We start from the raw sequence: 17,364 nt of genomic DNA on the forward strand, positions 1-17,364 counted from the left end.
CTTGGTATTGCATCTCCAATTCTCCTTTTACATATTTAAGTGCAGCATGCTTAGATCTCCTAAATATTCCCGACAGTGTTGTTTATGCATATGTGCTTTTTACTCTGTCCATGTTACGTTTTTAAGTTGTCCTCTATCTTGCTCCACCTTAGGTTGGGATTATACTCTCCAAGTCTCTTAGTCTGTTGGGGCCACTCCTGAGAATGTAAATAATCTTGTTTATTGTAACAACAAGTTGTGGATTACTGCTATGCGCTCAGCCCTGCTCTGCTTAAATCAAAAGAACCTTTTGTATTAGTACCTAGTTGGATCAACTCACCATGGATCACCACGACTTAACAGGGTTTACTACCTAATGTACATTGTTGTTGTCCCGTGATGTAATTAGTATGTAAAACAAACCCTACAACAAAGGTAGATGTCAAGGCAACGCGATACCTGCTGCTATGTCTCTGGTTGAAAAATGGCAATTCTGAATTTTATAAACGAGATGCTCTCATGACTCATCGAGTAACCTTACTGACCAGCCAATTGGTGGCGTGCAGTCTGACAACGTCATATTTTAGTACCTGCTTGGATCACTTGGAACACTGGGCAAGTAGGTACTGAAAAAGTACCTGGTACCAGGTTCTGTTACCTAAGGGAAAACCCTGAAAACTATGGCTACTTAAATATATGCATACTATGTATAAGAAATATATATTCATATATATAACAAAACACTGCACTTACTTATAAGGCAGTGCTGTTTAGACAGCTGTAATGAGTTATAATCCCAATTCCCAAAAAGCTAGGACAGTGTGTATAATGTGAATAAAAACAGAATGCAATGATTTGCAAATCTCATACACCTGTATTTTATTCACAGTACAGTGGAAAAAACTCAATGTAAAGCAAAGGCGGAGAAACAGGAAAAAAGGTCATTTTCTACTATGAAGCCATGCTATTGTAATAGATGCAGGTATCTACTGTATGTATGTGGTCATGTGTTTGGTTGTTTGCGTATTTGCGTATTCTGAAAGTTTTTTCAGGCAAGAATTTGCCTCAAAAAACACGTCATCTAGTATATGTTGCTATATGTACCTTTCAGCATTGATGGTGCCAATTTCATAGGCAGTAATGCACCCAGATACCATCAGAGATGCATGCTTTTTTAACTGAGGACTGATATTGTAAAAAACCTGGTCCCTCTCCTCTTTCATCTGGTGGATGCAGTTTTCCAAAAGAAAGAAAACTAATTTTTATTAATCTGATCACAGAACAGTTTCTGCTTTGCCTCAGTCCATTTTACATGAGCTTTCTCCAAGTGAAGCTAGAACTTTAGGCTACACTTGTAGATGTCATGGCAAACAGTGATTCACAGACAATGACTTCTGAGCCCATGCAGTTATTTCCAGGACATAACTATGCCTGTTTTTTTTATATTATTATCCTATTGATTATTGGTCTTGTCCACTGCACAGAGATTTCTCCAGATTCTTTTAATTCTGTACTGTAGATGAAATATTCACTTCACAATTTTACAGTGACCAACAATTTTTATTTTTTCCTGCGATTTTTCTTTCTAAGAAGCTCTGCCTCTCTACTGGGTATAAAAAGAGCATTTTAATGTTACTCACCTGTTGCCAATTAATCTAATTAGATGCTAAATGTTCAAAGTGTCCCTCCAGCCGTTTCTTTTTAGTACCACTTACTTTTCCAGCCTTCCACAGATGTGCTGCAGCCATCAAATTCAAAATGAGATAATATTTTTCCCTCCAGTTTAGAATTGGGATTGTGCAATTAAAATATCGATCACAATAATTATAATATTTGAGGCTTTAGTTATATCATCCTGCATTATGATATTGTGTACTATAATATTGTTAATGATATTGTTAATTGTCTTTGGGCACTAACACTAACTATTAAGCATCTGACTTCATATAAATAAACTTCATGGGTATTCATGGGTTTTTTGCCTTTCCATCAGGTCTGACACTGATGGTTGGATTTTCTTGCATAATAATAAATAATAAATAAATAAATTGCCTCTTTCAAATAAATTGACTTTGTTTATAATGTCTGCATCAAATCTGACACTGTGAGACAGGATGATGCCAAGAGCTGGATGAACAGCTTGAGGAGTATGGCTAAATGTGGATGGAGGTAATTGAACACAAGCAGTTTATAACATTTGCAGCTAGTGGTGTATGTGATGTTAATAAAATATGAGAACATATGCTTGTGTTATTGTGTCTCTGTTTGACTAGTCTGTATGTAAAAGTGAATTTTATAGCGTAGTTATATCACCATATCAAGGTCTATTCATTTTGGTTTGTTGAAGATAATGCTGTCCGCCTCAGCAAATGAAGTTGTCAAAAGCAGAAGTACTTTTTTATAAGCCTGAGTGTTGGATAGATATCTTTGACAGCCTTTCATTTTATTTCTCTCATTTTCATATATTCTACATTCCACTGACGCCTCACGATTTTTATTCTTTATGTGTGCCTGACAGGAAAGTACCTGCATGTGTGATGTAGACAAAACCACATGTTGGTTGAATTCTAATACAGATGTGATCAGAAAGGATTTAAAAGACAAATATGTTGATATTATATAGTCCCTTTACTGTTTTTTTTAATGTAGGTTGTATTCATACATTTGGAAACTGTTTAGTTGAGTTTCAGGTATTCTTTGACCAAATCAGGGTCAAATACCAGCAATTTATTTAGCAGGACTACGTATAACTCGTAACGCAAAACTGGCTCTGTCTTCACCTGCGATTCTGCTACACTCCTGATGGAGTTTGTCTATTACAGACTGATTGAAAATCCTCCCCAGTGTTTATTGCTCTGTGTTGGAAATTGACATGCTGAGTCGAGTTGATGAGCACAGGGAACTGGGCTTTGCCTTTTAATATGAGAGCTTTGCACTTCTGTTTCTACATAATGCGGTGTGCTACATTTTGTTAAGTTTATTGTATTAGAATTGCAGCAATTAAGGATAATTAAAATTACAACTGTCCTTTTTTATACTACAGCTAGTAGCCCTAAGAGTAATACAGAGAGTTAATAAACCTAGAAGATGTGGTTTGGGTATGACAGGTATGTGGTTATTAGAAGCCTGCAGATATTTAACTTATTAACTTTGGGATCAGACACAATTGAATCACATAAAGAAATCTAATTTTTCAGATGTACACATGTATGCTTTCAGCATCATGCCACGTCGAGACAGGAGGGTTTGCGGTGTGTCGATATAGACATGCGTAGACGTGTTAGACACACACGTATACCAACATGCAAGTAAGATCACACTCGCGTGCTTTGAGGTTTTGATAATTAGAATCTTTGCTGCAGTGGGATAATAAGAACTCTATTAATACTGATTGATTTTTTTAAGGCCTGTGCTTGCATAACTACCCATTATGAAACCAGATAGTTATCGACCACATAAAGATGAATTATGTAACTGGTCTTTACTAACTAATAATTTATATCTTCACATTAACCCATCTTTGTTTATGCACTTAGGTATATACACAAAAAACTAGTTCATGATGATTTAAACTTTGTGACATGGTGCATTATCCTGCCGGAAGCAGCCAATCAAATATGTGGTCATAAAGGGATGAACGTAGTCAGCATCAGTACTATTGTAGGTAGTATAATGTATTTATAGGTAGGTTGTGGTATTTAAAAGATGCTCAGCTATATTCAGTTGATATTAGGAGGCCCAACTGTGCCAAGAAAATTTTCCACCATGCCATTATACCACCAGCACCCTGAGCCTTTGGTACAAGGCAGGATGGATCCATGCTTTACGTTGTTCACATCAAATTCTGACCCAGCAATCCAAATGTTGCAACAGAGACAGTCTCATCAGATCAGGCAACATTTTTATGATCTTCTATTTTCCAGTTTCCAATTTTGAGCTCATGCAAACTGTAAGGTGCCCCTCCTGCTAGCTTTTAGCTGACAGGCGTGGCACCTGGTGTGGTCTTCTGCTGCTATCACCCATCTACTTCAAGGTTTAACATGTGTTCAGAGATGCTCTTCTGTATACCTTGCCTTTCCTAGGTTGTTGCTTTTCTGTCGCCACAAGGCAGTGCATCTTAACAAATATTATAAGATATTATATCATATCATAGTAAAAATAGCCTTTTAGCAGTCTGGTTAAGGTAATTAAAACAATACAAAAAACCTGTTGTCATATTTAAAAGCACCGTGCCTATATCGTCCACTATCTGTCCCTCCTATCTTCTAAGCAAAGAGTCATTTTTGAGGTTCCATTTTAACACTTGACCAAAAAATGTCATGTGATTTGTTGTCAAATGTTTTTTGTCATGTGTCCACATTTGTATGCAAGTGTGTGTGTGTAAGAGAGTGTACTGATCACATCAGCTATTGTGAGTCTATCTAGTGCTATGCATGTCATACCGCTTTGGTTTTGGTTGTTTATGTATACGGCATGTAATGATGTCATCCAAAGCAATTCCTCCACCTCTTCATCATCTCTTCTACTCTGATTGGGAGATGCGATAGATGAGAGGAGTAATCAGAGCCACATCTCCTCAAGTGATGAAAAGGACCTGGAAAAGGGAGAAGAGTGTTTATCATGTTGTGATTCACGAGAGGGTGAAAGCTACAAGAAAATAAAATAACATATACAACATTTGGTTGTAATTAAGTGGTCATATGGAAGCAGTGAGACCCAATTTGAAGAAAACAAAGACAGAAAAAGAAAGGTGGAAAATATAACACATCTATCCAAAAAGAAGGTGTTTCTTCTGTCCTTAGATGTTGATTCTAAGGACAGTGTTTAGATTGAAGAGTCACTTTAATTATGCGGAAAAGTTAGAACTGCAGTGCAAAAGTGTGAGATGATTTGAAGAGACCGTGAAGAGAAGAGCATTATGTGAGAACTTGTTCATGATAAAAAAAAACAGGCAGACGATGCAGAGAGAGAGGGACGCACAAGCTGCCTGACAGACAAAGAGATACACACAAACACAGGCAAAGGTCACACAGCCAGTCCTGCCACTCGGTGCTCAGACAAACTGGTGGTAAAATACTCTATTTCCCATCCAAATTAAAGTGTCAGTTAACATTAATGTGGAAGTGAAGACTGTCAGGCGCACAACATGCAGACACACAAACACGCAAACAGCATTTACCCTCATGTGCACAGACACAAATACAGAATTTAGAATCTTGGCTGGTCAATTACTCTCCGCCGATGGTGTCATGCACACAGGTCACAAAGGAATGTGCGTGTGGTTGTGTGTGCATGTGTGTGTATGCGTTTGTGTAAAGCTCTGATCAGACCCAGTGTCACAGCTCATTCCATCTGTCACATGAAGGTTATTTCTGAATGAAGATGCAATTGTGGCGTTCTGTATAATAAGAAGGAGGCGAAATAGCCTTTGGTTGTGTGTACCTGCATATTTGCTGCTATTTATGCATATTTTGTGTGTTTATCTCAAGATGAAAAATTTGTTCCTTGATCATATTTTTTTTTGTCTTATTCAGTTGGAATTGTGCTTGTTTGTCTTTAAACCTGTGTGTGTGTGTGTGTGTGTGTGTGTGTGTGTGTGTGTGCGCGCGCGCACATGTATGTGGCAGCAGATTGCAAACATTTCCTGTGTTTGTCTTCCTGTATCTTGTTGGTGTAAATGGGAATCCTGAGGAGGGAGGGAATAATCCTTATGTATCTCTTTCTTCAACCAACTGGAACATCGCTCTCGCCTCTTGCTAGAGGAGCACATGCACACAAACAAACACAAACACGCTACCCAACCAACCATGAAATCGTAATGTCAGACCTGTTAATGCCTCTAGATAGCAGCCACTGCATCCCTGCGTGGTTTTGCCCGATACACATAAACACACACATACACACAAATGAATAAACAGAGAGCTATCTGTTACTCTCCGGCAGGAATCTTCTATTCAGCAGTGGCTGGTTGTTAATTCCTACACTCTGGGGATTGCAGGTTGCCTCAGAAAACAGTTCAATTCATATGAATGAAATACATATAAAAGTTTACTTTGAGCACGCTCGTATTTCCCCAAAACTCCTGACCAGTTTTATTTGCACTAATCATTTTAATTGCATGCATCAACATGCTATTTCTGCATCCTGTTAGTTCAGAGTTATTGTGCCTGTTTGTGCATTTGTGACATGTATCCACATTTATAAGCGGCTATATAGAAAGTGCTCTTCTTTAACCAAACCATAAACTTTCAAGAATAAAATTGGCAAAAGTAGCTCAGGTTTATTTTCATTCTTTTTACATTTGTTTCATGCATAATAAATGCATAATAATAAGCTGTCAGCATTAATACAAGTTGGAAGTCGAGGTGATTATTCTTCAAGCTTAATTGAAAAATTTTAAAACGAAGCTTAACTTATGGTTCAATTCATTCATTCAGTGCTTTTTTTGTTGATACTTTCCTTTAAAGATAGAAACTCAACTAGACTTAAATGATTTACAAGGGAAGTTTAGTTGAAAGCAACTATCGTGCAATTTATTTGTGTGCTCTGTCAGATTCCTATCATTAGTCCACATACCTTTCTAAAACATAACTGATGTCAGTTCAGAGCAACATAGTCTTTACTTGATCCTATGCGTCAAAACATCCAATTACACTGTGACCTCTGTTTATTAAAACTGATGCACAGTTCTAATGGAGAATCTACTCATCCCGTGTGCTGGAATATTTCAAGATCTGAACACCATGTACATGATGCTCTGTTTGCTTGCGCGTGTGAGAAGGACACCAACTCAGTGATCTGTTTATTAGATGTGACTAATGAGTAATTTGCATCCAATCTGTTGTTGATGCGTTTGCATTTATGCACCTAACTATCACAGTATCAACATGAACTTTTGCTTCTGTATTCTGCCACGTTTGTTTGGGTGTACTTTCCCATCAATCTATGTATATCTTCTGTCAGCCGTGTGTGTGTGTGACAGGGCCAGGCTCGGTGCCACAGAGATTCACCCTGTCAGTTTCCATGTCTCTTCGTCTGTCCCGGCGGCGTCACTCTTCTCCCTCGCTGCACAGATCAAAGAGCTGACACATGCCCCAGTGTCCTTTCTCTTTTCCATCTCTAACTCTCACTTCTTGGCTCTTTCATTCTTGCAATCTTAACCCGCTGTCTTTTTCACTAACCCCCATCTTTCTGTCCTTATATCCAGCTTTCTCCCCGACTATATCAGTGGGGATTTTGATTCCATTACAGCAGAGGTCAAAGCTTTCTATGCAGACAAGGTAAGTGGAACAAAACTTGCACGCACTCTTATACCTACAGGTGTTCATACAGAAGAAGTAGGATTGTAGGGAGAGTCCATAACACATGTTGTAGCATCTGGATGTACAAAGAAAAAAAGGTAGTTGCTTAGAAATTATAGTGGATTAGTCCAAGAAACAAAGGGTAGCCTAGTTCAACATCTGGAGCAGCTGGTTTGTCTAAAAAGCCTAGTACGGTAATTTGTATATGGTAAATGTTAAATGCATTTTTCTTCTTACTGACCACTCAAATCACCACACCCAGCCATTAACACACAGGGAGACATTCAGCAGTTTATTCTGTATTTTAAGCATTGTATCTGTCACTTCTGAAAAGAGGCTTGTAGAAGTGAAGATAGAAAGAAATTTATCACTCTGTGAAAAAAACTAATGTTCTTAAGAGTAAGAAAAAGAGAAACAAAATCATTTTTCAAGAGTAATGCAAAATTACATAGGCTGTGAAGATGCTCAGCTTAACTACATGATAGTAATCTATTCAGAGAATCTTGAGATCATGCAGGAGACGAGGTCACTGAATGGCTGCGCTTTTGGGCCTGGCATTAGATGTGACAGACGTGATTCTGTAGTGAAAATATCCGATAGGGTTCAGGAACAGCTTCAAAGCCAATTTTCACTGAACACAGTTCGTGCCTGCATCAGATAAACTGAGGCAAAGTGGAAAACCATCCTGTCACCTGGCAAGTCAAAATTTAGAATTCTGCTTGTGCCCCCTGGGCTAAAGAGAGGATCAACCTCCTGGCTTAGTGCACAGCTGAAAGTCTACTCTCTGTGATGATATAGGTGTGCACGACACAGGTGACCTATATTTGAAGGAAAATGTAATCATTTCTATGAGCACTTGCCTCTTAGCATTTATAAATACAAATTTATCTTTGGGTTGAATCTCACACACTCGCATTTACTAAATATTTTCGGAGTCATACATCACATCCCACACAAATGTTTTCAAAATTAACCAGTAGGTGTTCCACACCTCTTGCCCAGTCTCAGTAGCGATAGTCTCCAGTCCCTTCACGACCCTGAATTTGATAACGTTTGGGTCACACAAGCTTGGAGAATGATTTCAGCAATGTCCTGTCTCATGGGAAAAATGTGTATTCCCTGAATGCTTGGAAAGTGACTCTTGGAGATTGTCGACTGTTGCTAGTTGAAATCAGTTGCAAATAGGGTGCTTGTATTTGTTTGGGTCGCTAGCACAATGCCACGGTTAGCCGTAGTCTGCATGGAAAATGCCAACTTGTCTGCAAATACTTAAAAACTTAGCACTGAGCAACAGTGAAACTCGAAGAAATGCAACACAAACGTGAAATAGAGCCCGTTTGCCTTCAGAGTAAATATTAGATCTTTTGAAACATGTTGGTTTCAGCAGTAAGAAAAACAATCTAAACTACCAGTTTTCAGTCTTCACTGTTTCACAACCACCTAGCAAATAGTTGCCAAATGTTTGCAGACACATTGGCATCTTTCCAACAGGCTACAGCTGTGCAGGTTTTTAGTGCAGCACCGTACACCTCTTTGTTATTAATTCCACGTAGTGACAGCAAACAACTTACTCACCATCCAGTCAGGTAATATACATTTTTCCCTAGCAACCGGTGGTTACCAGGGTCACTGACTGGCCTTTGAGCCTGGATGTGTGGGGCTTATCAAGTGATTTCACTGCAACTACCAGCAACCACTCACAACCATTCAGGGGAACACTCAAGTAACCGGTGATTGCAAGGCAGCCAATCAGTCCTAACTGAGGCCTTAACAGTTAAGAGGATGGATTCTTAGATGGAGGAGCATCTTCTTCACTTTTTCAAATTAATCATTGCTAAAAATCAACACTATATTTTAAAAAGTCTTCATTAATCAGTGATCATGAAATATTATAATACTAATGATAAAAAAATCCATACAAAACTACTAGAAACGGGATAAATGCACAAAAATAACATTTGAAAAGGGTTAGCTACACATAAAGATTAAACTTTGGATGAGGATATTGGAAATGGACAAAGCAATCTGCATTTTTTGTAGGTGACTAGGTTTGCAGATTTAACATAACACGGTCCAGGTACAAGAAAGTGCTTCTCCAGAGTCCCCCTTTGACATTCTTCGTTGTAGCCTTTACTCCCTGTGTACCTCACTGTGCAAGAAATTTGTATATGTAGATTCAACTATTCAAGGTCATAAAAATAAAATGCAAATGATTTCATGAAGGGGACTTTCCATTGTTTATAGCAAGCAAAATGTCAACCCACAAGCGCTGTTCAATAAATAATTAATACAGGGCAAGTCAGACATGCATACACACACCCACACCTTAGAGAAAACAAAATACAGTGCCTGTGCGATCTTTGTGCTGTGTCACTTTGATCAGATGCTACTGATGCACACTGTTTACAGTTTGAAATGCAGATTCGGTATCATCACACGTACACACATGATTAGGCACCCATCACAGATTATTTGATGTCTTCAGCTGTTTCTCTCTCCTTTTTTCTCTTCTCACGATTCCCCCGGCTCTCTCTGTAGCTATCTGTAATATTAGACCCTTTTCACAAAAATCACACAGGTTGTCTGGAAAAAAAAGAGAGAAATGCCTTTTTTTGAGGGGGGTGAGAGAAAAACAGTCTGTTATGGTAATGCCTTTGAAGCAGAAATATGGGAAAATGCGAGCTGTTCCTTCAGAGATTTCTGGCAAACGGTGAATAATTCTGCATAAATGGGAGGGAGAAAACAGAAAAGCATCAGCAAGGGAGGGAGGGAGAGATGGGGGGTGGAGGGTTGGTGGAAGAGGAGGGGAGGAGAGGGAGGATGGATGGGATCAAACAGAGCACAGCGAACAAGTTTGATATGACTGCGTGTGTGTGTGTGTGTGTGTGTGTGTGTGTGTGTGTGTGTGTGTGTGTGTGTGTGTGTGTGTGTGTCAGTGAAGTAGCAAAGTCGCTGTGTTTTGGATGAAAGTGACACTGTGGAGAGAGAGAAAGAGACAGAAGGAAAGTAAGCCGGAGCATGGTTGTTGTAGTTTAGGGCCACTGACTGGAACCTCTACATTATTCAGCAACACAAGCCAAAGACAGCCAGACAACAGTAAAACACTGATTTATACCTCTCTCCATCTCCCTATCGCTTTCAGTTTTTCTGTTATCCCCCTATCCCTTATCTTAGGTATTTGTTACACTATCTATGTTTATGTACATCTGTTGGATTGTGTTTTGTTGCCTGCTTGTTTTTTTGTGATTTGTTTTTAATATATTGATATTTGTGCGTGTGTAGGGGTGCAAGCTGATAGAAACAGCTGACCAGGATCTTACGGACTACACCAAATGTCTTGCAATCATGGTGGAGGAGATTCAGAAGCGACAGCTACAGGTAAATGCCACACAGCTCATATATGGTTCTGACTTACTTCTGATATTTATGGTTTATATTTTAAAGGAATTCTTTGACATTTTGGAAAACACTTTCTTCTGAATTTATCAAAATGACTGTTAAACTCCAGTCCTATAAGACAGCATAAAGTCCTGGATGCAGGTGGCAAAAGCTTATCCAAATATCCCTAATGCCAAGGTCAAAGTCCATGTTGGGCAGATGTATTGGGCAGTATTACGGACATAAAATCCTAATCTGTTGTTTGCACTGATCAGATTAGCAAACTATAGTATTATTTGGTGATTATTTGGCGATAATTGGGCTTGATAGGTACCCCTGTGCTAAAAATGTTCATATGAGCATAATGCATATGCTTTAGTCCATATTGCTTTATTAAAGTCACATTTCATCTACATATCACTTTCAGAAACAATTGTTTTTTTAATTTCATTTCACTAACAGTTTTTATGACATTAAGTGGCTGCAGATGTAGCACCGGGTAAAAGAAATAAGCAAGGCTCACGTCTCCCTCAGTTTTGTGCCCTTAAGTAAGGCATTCAGTCTTCAGGTACTTAAGATCAGGTGCTCAGAGGTCAGTAGTGTTTTACTGTCGGTTTTCTTGTGGCAAATCCCTGTAGTGAATGCGTGTGGGTGTATGGATATGAAACAATCTCTTTGCCTGAAAAGACCATCCATGCTCACTCAACGTCCCCCGAAGAAATAGCTGCTGAAAAATATCATTGGAATAGCATTACACCTACACAGAAAATGCAAAGTGAGATTTGGCTGTCTTAAAATATGAAATACTTCACTTTTGTTGTGATCTTTTTCAAAGTGTAAAAACATTTCCCAACAAGCTGATATGCACTACTCTGAAATGAGCTAAACAGGCTGCTCAGCGCCTCATGCCCAGTTTGCTGCTGCAGAGCCAGACACGCAGACAATAACACGATCCAGAGATTCATTCAGTTTCCAGCCTGACTCCCAAAATGCCAACAGAATGTCCATAATGTTAGTAATTTAGTAAACAGCACAGTTTTTAATTTAAAAATGCTAATAGTGATGATTGTTAAGACGAGCACTGTCCTAGAACATTATCTTTTGACGCTGCCTTCCTCTTGACCTTTCTCTGTTTCTTTTTGTCCTTTTAGTAGAATTTTTAACAGCATAATAAGTGTTGCTCCAATCACACACTAGCGCCCCAATCACTTCACATTGCTAAGCTACAGAAACCCATTCATCTCATATTCACATGTTGCCACATTTTTACTCTGTTGCTCACTGCCAGGCTTTAAGAGGAGCTATACTTTTGTCCTTCCTTTCCGTGGGCTCTTTTTTTTCTCCCCCAGCTAATATGTAATCTGCCTTTGAACCGGCACACACTGTTTGTCCGTCTGTTTGCCTGCAAGAGATAGGAGCCTGGCAATCAGTTTTTGGCTCTCTGTAAGAGTTGCTGGTGATGACTTTTTCTGTTTGTTTCCCAAGGCTTTTCCATCTTTCTTTACCCACTATAACTCTTACTTGACCTTTTGTTCTTTTCAGCACTTAGAATAGGCATGGGTTATATAAAATACTTTTTTATGATAGTTTTACACGTATTCTTTTGTTTTCAGATTCACTGATTTTCATTTAATGAATTATAAATGTAGATGAAGTAATAACATATGCAGATTACTGGGCATTGTGATGTTTGGGCTTTGAAGAGTCGCCCTATCAGCCCCCGTATGTTTTTCCTCCATACAGCTTAGCACTCAATTGATCTCATATTGTGTTGGTTGAAATCCTCCCTAAAAAAATGTTACCATGGGATTATGCTGGGTAGATTAGTGTTTGTTTACATACATATATATATATTTATATATGTGTAGTTATGTTTGTGTGTTAGTGCTTTGAAAAGTGTGTATCTCTGTGAATGTGTTTGTGGGCAGCTAGTTCTTCTGTGTGTGAATTCAATTGCTGTTTACATGTGTTTTCCTCTCTAAGAAGCGCACATGTGTATGTGTGTCCCCAAGTCTGATAGGTCTGCTGGTCTGTTTATCCTCTCACAGCTCTGTTTAGTTAGCTCATTTCTTCTCAATCCCCTATTTCTACTTTCTTTAGTCTTTCTTTGGTTGTTATCCTTAATAAATGGAAGTGGGGGTTTTTTTGTGTTTGTTTCTTTTTTTGCTTACTCCTCGTCTCCTAGCCAACCAGTAAAGAGAAGTGACCAAATGTATAAAATCAGCTTGTGAAGTTTTCTTCATTGAGCCATGAGAGTTTCCTTGCTCCGCTTACTGGTTTGTTTTTAGTAAACAAACATGAAATATGAACAAATAAAAATTCATACAGTTGTGTAGTCTTTGATATGCGTAGCTGCCACAACAGAAGTGATGATGGAAAGCGAAGATTGAGCAAGCCAGTGTGTCATTGGACGTTGAAACACAATACAGTGTTTTGTTTTGTTTCTTTCATCCTCTTCTCATTGTTCTGCATTCTTTTTTCAGTATTTGTTATTTTTTTAAGATTCCGTGTCCTGTATTTTTGTCACAGTGTCAAGAATTTAGAACTAAGCTATAATACGGGTATGGAGGACATCACAGATGAATTTGGGGCTTTACTGTTGCAGGTAAGAGGTCACACTTAAATAAGAAAATACATAAGTGTTCTGTGGATTTATTATTGAATAATAATTTGCACTAAAAGTGACAGGTGGTAATGACAGATTGTCTCACATCTCCAAATCCCCTTACTTTGTCCTGCAGACCTCCACTGTTGTTCAAAAACACACGTGCTCTTTGGCCACCTTGTCAGATACACCTAATTACACATTGCAGAAACTCTATGCATTTAGGTAAAGACTGAAGTTGCTGAAGTTGAAACCGAGCATCAGAATGGGGAGGAAACAGGCTGGTCTGCGTATTTCATAGAAACTGCTGATCTACTGGGATTTTGCAGAGAATAGGGTGAAAGAGAGAAAATATCCAGTGAGCAGCAGTTCTCTGAGTGAAAATGCCTTATTGATGCCAGAGGTCAGAGGAGAATATCCAGACTGCTAGAAGTTGATATTAAGGCAACAGTAACTCAAATAACCACTTTCTAAAAGATATGCAGAAGCACATCTACGAATGCAAAACACATCTAACTTTGAAGGAAATCAGCTACAACAGCAGGTACCATTCTAAAACCCTGAATTAAGGCAGTTCTACAGGCAAAAGCGGGCCTAACCCGGTACTACCATGGTATACCTTGGTCATTGAGTTTAGATGATCCACTCTGACACACAGGTTGACACGGGCATAGTGCTATAAAACATTAAATGTGTAGGCTATTGGTATGTAGATAAAAACAGCCCTTTTTTGACTCTGGTTTGAGTAACGGTTGCTAAAAGCTAACTTGCTCAGCAGTTTCATTCTTGCGATATGTTAACACAAAGAAAAATCACAGAGTAACAATATCTGTATCATGTTAAGAGTGGAGTTTGTTTACCAAGTGTTGTTAACAGTTAGGTGATGTCTCTGCATGTGGGGGCGTCTGCCAGATGTTGAAATAACCTCAATCTCAGCACTTTGTTTTGTTTTAACTGCAACTCCTGAGGGAGAAAGTCAGTTATGACATATTTGGTTTGGCAATTTGTGCTCCTGTTATGAACTAAAGCACAAGTTATGGCTTAGTTCCTTTAAGTGATGAAGAACATTGAATACACTGAAGTAATAGTGCACTGTTGTCAAGTAAACAAGGTAATAAAAAAGGCCTTTTTGGCTGACAAAGGCACACTGCAGTAGTTTTCTGCAGTGTAATTACAAATGGGCAAAGCATGCACGCACATAGGGCTGTGCGATATGACCAAAATCTCATATCCCGATATAAAACATCTATCGTCCCGATAACGATATAAATCACAAAAATGTAACATTTTCTGTAAATTCTGTGAATCTCGGGCAGTTCGACTTGCGTGAAGTTTTTCCAGCTGCGCGTCATGTAGCTGGAGTCGAGTGTTTTAACCGATGCATGAAACGATACATTTTTAGACATAAGTTGTAACGGCCGCCATTTTCTTTGTGAGTATTTATTACACGGCGTGCTGCGGGGAAAAGCCTGTTCTAACGTTTGAGTCTAAGGTTTATTTTTTAGCACCTGGCGGCTCTTTTTTGCTTCTCATCCGTAAACACTCTGCATACTCTTTCACATGATTCAGTTTATTTTGAAAAGTCTCAACAGGATCTTGATTGATTGATCATACTTTATTCATCCCAAGGGAAATTGGGTTAAGGCTGCCAGCCGTGCCAGCGCCATCTTACCCTTCCGACCATACATACATTACACAAACATCACACGGGGAAGACAGGTCAGAGGGGTATAACATGGAAAATGCACAACATGAGGAAAGATAAGGAGAAAAAAATAACTCCCCCCAGACTGAGCTCCAACAGGGAGATCAGTTTGATCTGCTTGACACATATGCACACTTATACAAGGCCTTCAGAAAAAATGGTTATGTATGTATGGAGCCGGAGAAATTAAGCATTCCACTTTGAGGAATATCATCTAAAAGTAGCATAGATTTCAAATGTCCCAATTTGTGCAGCATTAGTTGCTTTAGCAACTTCAGCCCAGGAGCAAACTTTCTGATGCAAGAAGGAGTCTCCAAGAACATGAAAAATGTATCACAGGATCTGCAGGTACATTAATTCCTGCAAAGTTGGTCTCAAATGTGCGTGTTTCTGCAACTGGGAAAAGACTATAAAAAAATTAACCTGCATTTATAAAAATTATATTAGAAAAAATAAAATGGTTAGGAAATTAAAACAAAGCCAAAGAGCTTTGAAATAATAACCTGTGGATAGATCAATCCAAGCTATAATGGCAGTTGATACTTGGGCACAAACCAAAGGCAGCCTTTTAGGATAATTTCATGGCAGTTGGGACACATGGTGGTGGAAATGCTGTAGTTTGGGCTTGTTTCACCGCCTCAGGGACTGGTCTTTGATCATCTATGAATTCTGCTTCATATCCAAAACTACTTGAAGATAATAGGCCATCTGTCTCCATGCTGAAGTTGAACAAGAAGTGGATAGGATAATGATTCTAAGCACACTTTCATATCCGCTAAGGAATAGTTTGAAAAGAAAAAAAGAAAGAAGGTTTATGGAACAGCCTAGTTAAAGCCCGAATTTGAATTTAAAATAAATATTGCAGGGAATATAAGGGACAGCTGAAGCTGAAAGCCGACAGCTCGCTGATTCTAATGTTTCAGCGGGTCAGCGCTTCGTGTTTATGCCCTTTTTGTGCTTATGCTGAAGCTGCAGGTTTTATCTCTCTCCAAACAATATTGAATGAACCAGCAGCAAAAGAAGATCCAAAATTCACTTCACATAAACATCGTCATGAATTCCCTCTTACTTTTGCTCTTTTGCTTCCACCACGATAAAATCACATTTCATGCAGAGGTAGCTGTCTCTCTCTCTGTACTTCAAGAACAGTTTCCCGTCTAAAAATCTGTTTTCTGCATTATTTGCTTGCTTATTACACACAAGTTGTTTACAGCGCTGTTGACCGCTGTGTTTTTTCCTTTTACTTGCTTCCGAAAAGAAAGCCTCATTTCTGCTGTTCAATAGGCTACTGAACAAATGTAAACTTTTTAAAATTATGCAAACTTGCAAAACGCTTAGCTGTGTCTCTAATAAAACCGCTGTAACTTTGCTCTGCTTCACTTCAGCAGCATAATGTTCATATGTTGATTAATGGTTTTCTTTCGTTTTTGATCTACTGCAGAATATTTTTTATAAAATCCCAGGCCAAGAAAGTTGCCTTCATGTTTTTCTGTGTTTTATCCTCAGTTACTTTGACACAAAGGCATCTGCTGTGATGCTTACACCTTTGATAAAGTCTCGAAAGTCTCAGCTTTCTTTTTATAGAAATAAAAATATGGAAATGCACTGATACGTGATCAGAATTATAATATTTCTGACTGTCTGAGGCTAAATTTACCAGATTCAAATCGAATAGAATCGGATTGAATCAAATCGTGGATCAAATCGATTCTAGAAATCAGTGACGATACCCAGCCCTACATTTAAGGCGACCATTAATCATCTTGAAGCTGAACATAAAAGTGGCCAAATATTTCAACATGACTTTGCCTGACACTGGTGGACAGTTATGCAACTGTGTATATATATATATATATATATATATATATATATATATATATATATATATACACTCAACAAAAATATAAACGCAACACCTTTGTTACTGCTCCCATTCCCCATGGGATGGACGTAGAGACCTAAAATTCATTCCAGATACACAATATAACCATCCCTCCCAAACAGTGGTCACAAATCAGTCCAAATGTGTGGTAGTGGGCACATCTGCCATATTGAGATAATCCATCCCACCTCACAGGTGTGCCACATCAGGATGCTGATCTGACATCATGAGTAGTGCACAGGTGTATCTCAGACTGCCCACAACAAAAGGCCACCCTGGAATGTGCAGTTTTGTCTCACAGCAAAATGCCACAGATGCCACAAGCAATGAGGGAGCGTGCAACTGGCATGCTGACAGCAGGAATGTCAACCAGATCTGTCGCCCGTGCATTGAATGTTCATTTCTCAACCATAAGCCGTCTCCACAGGCGTTTCAGAGAATATGGCAGCACATCCAACCGGCCTCACAACCGCAGACCTCGTGTAACCACACCAGCCCAGGACCTCCACATCCA

General features: G+C 38.8%; 1 protein-coding gene across 3 annotated transcripts in view; it reads left to right on the forward strand.

The window, feature by feature from the left end:
* The window catches only part of tpk1 (thiamin pyrophosphokinase 1), a 112,330-nt gene that overhangs the window by 46,195 nt on the left and 48,771 nt on the right, over positions 1-17,364 (forward strand). For all 3 annotated transcript variants that reach the window (XM_085287393.1, XM_085287392.1, XM_085287394.1), the window contains 2 exons: positions 7,187-7,259; positions 10,563-10,658. In XM_085287393.1, coding sequence (XP_085143519.1) covers positions 7,187-7,259; positions 10,563-10,658 — 169 coding nt within the window. The remainder of the gene's footprint in view (positions 1-7,186; positions 7,260-10,562; positions 10,659-17,364) is intronic.

The sequence above is a fragment of the Mchenga conophoros genome, linkage group LG9 (assembly GCF_057382185.1).
Source record: "Mchenga conophoros isolate Kocher_MC1m ecotype Shallow Benthic linkage group LG9, M_conophoros_male_GT1.1, whole genome shotgun sequence".
Lineage (NCBI taxonomy): Eukaryota > Metazoa > Chordata > Actinopteri > Cichliformes > Cichlidae > Mchenga > Mchenga conophoros.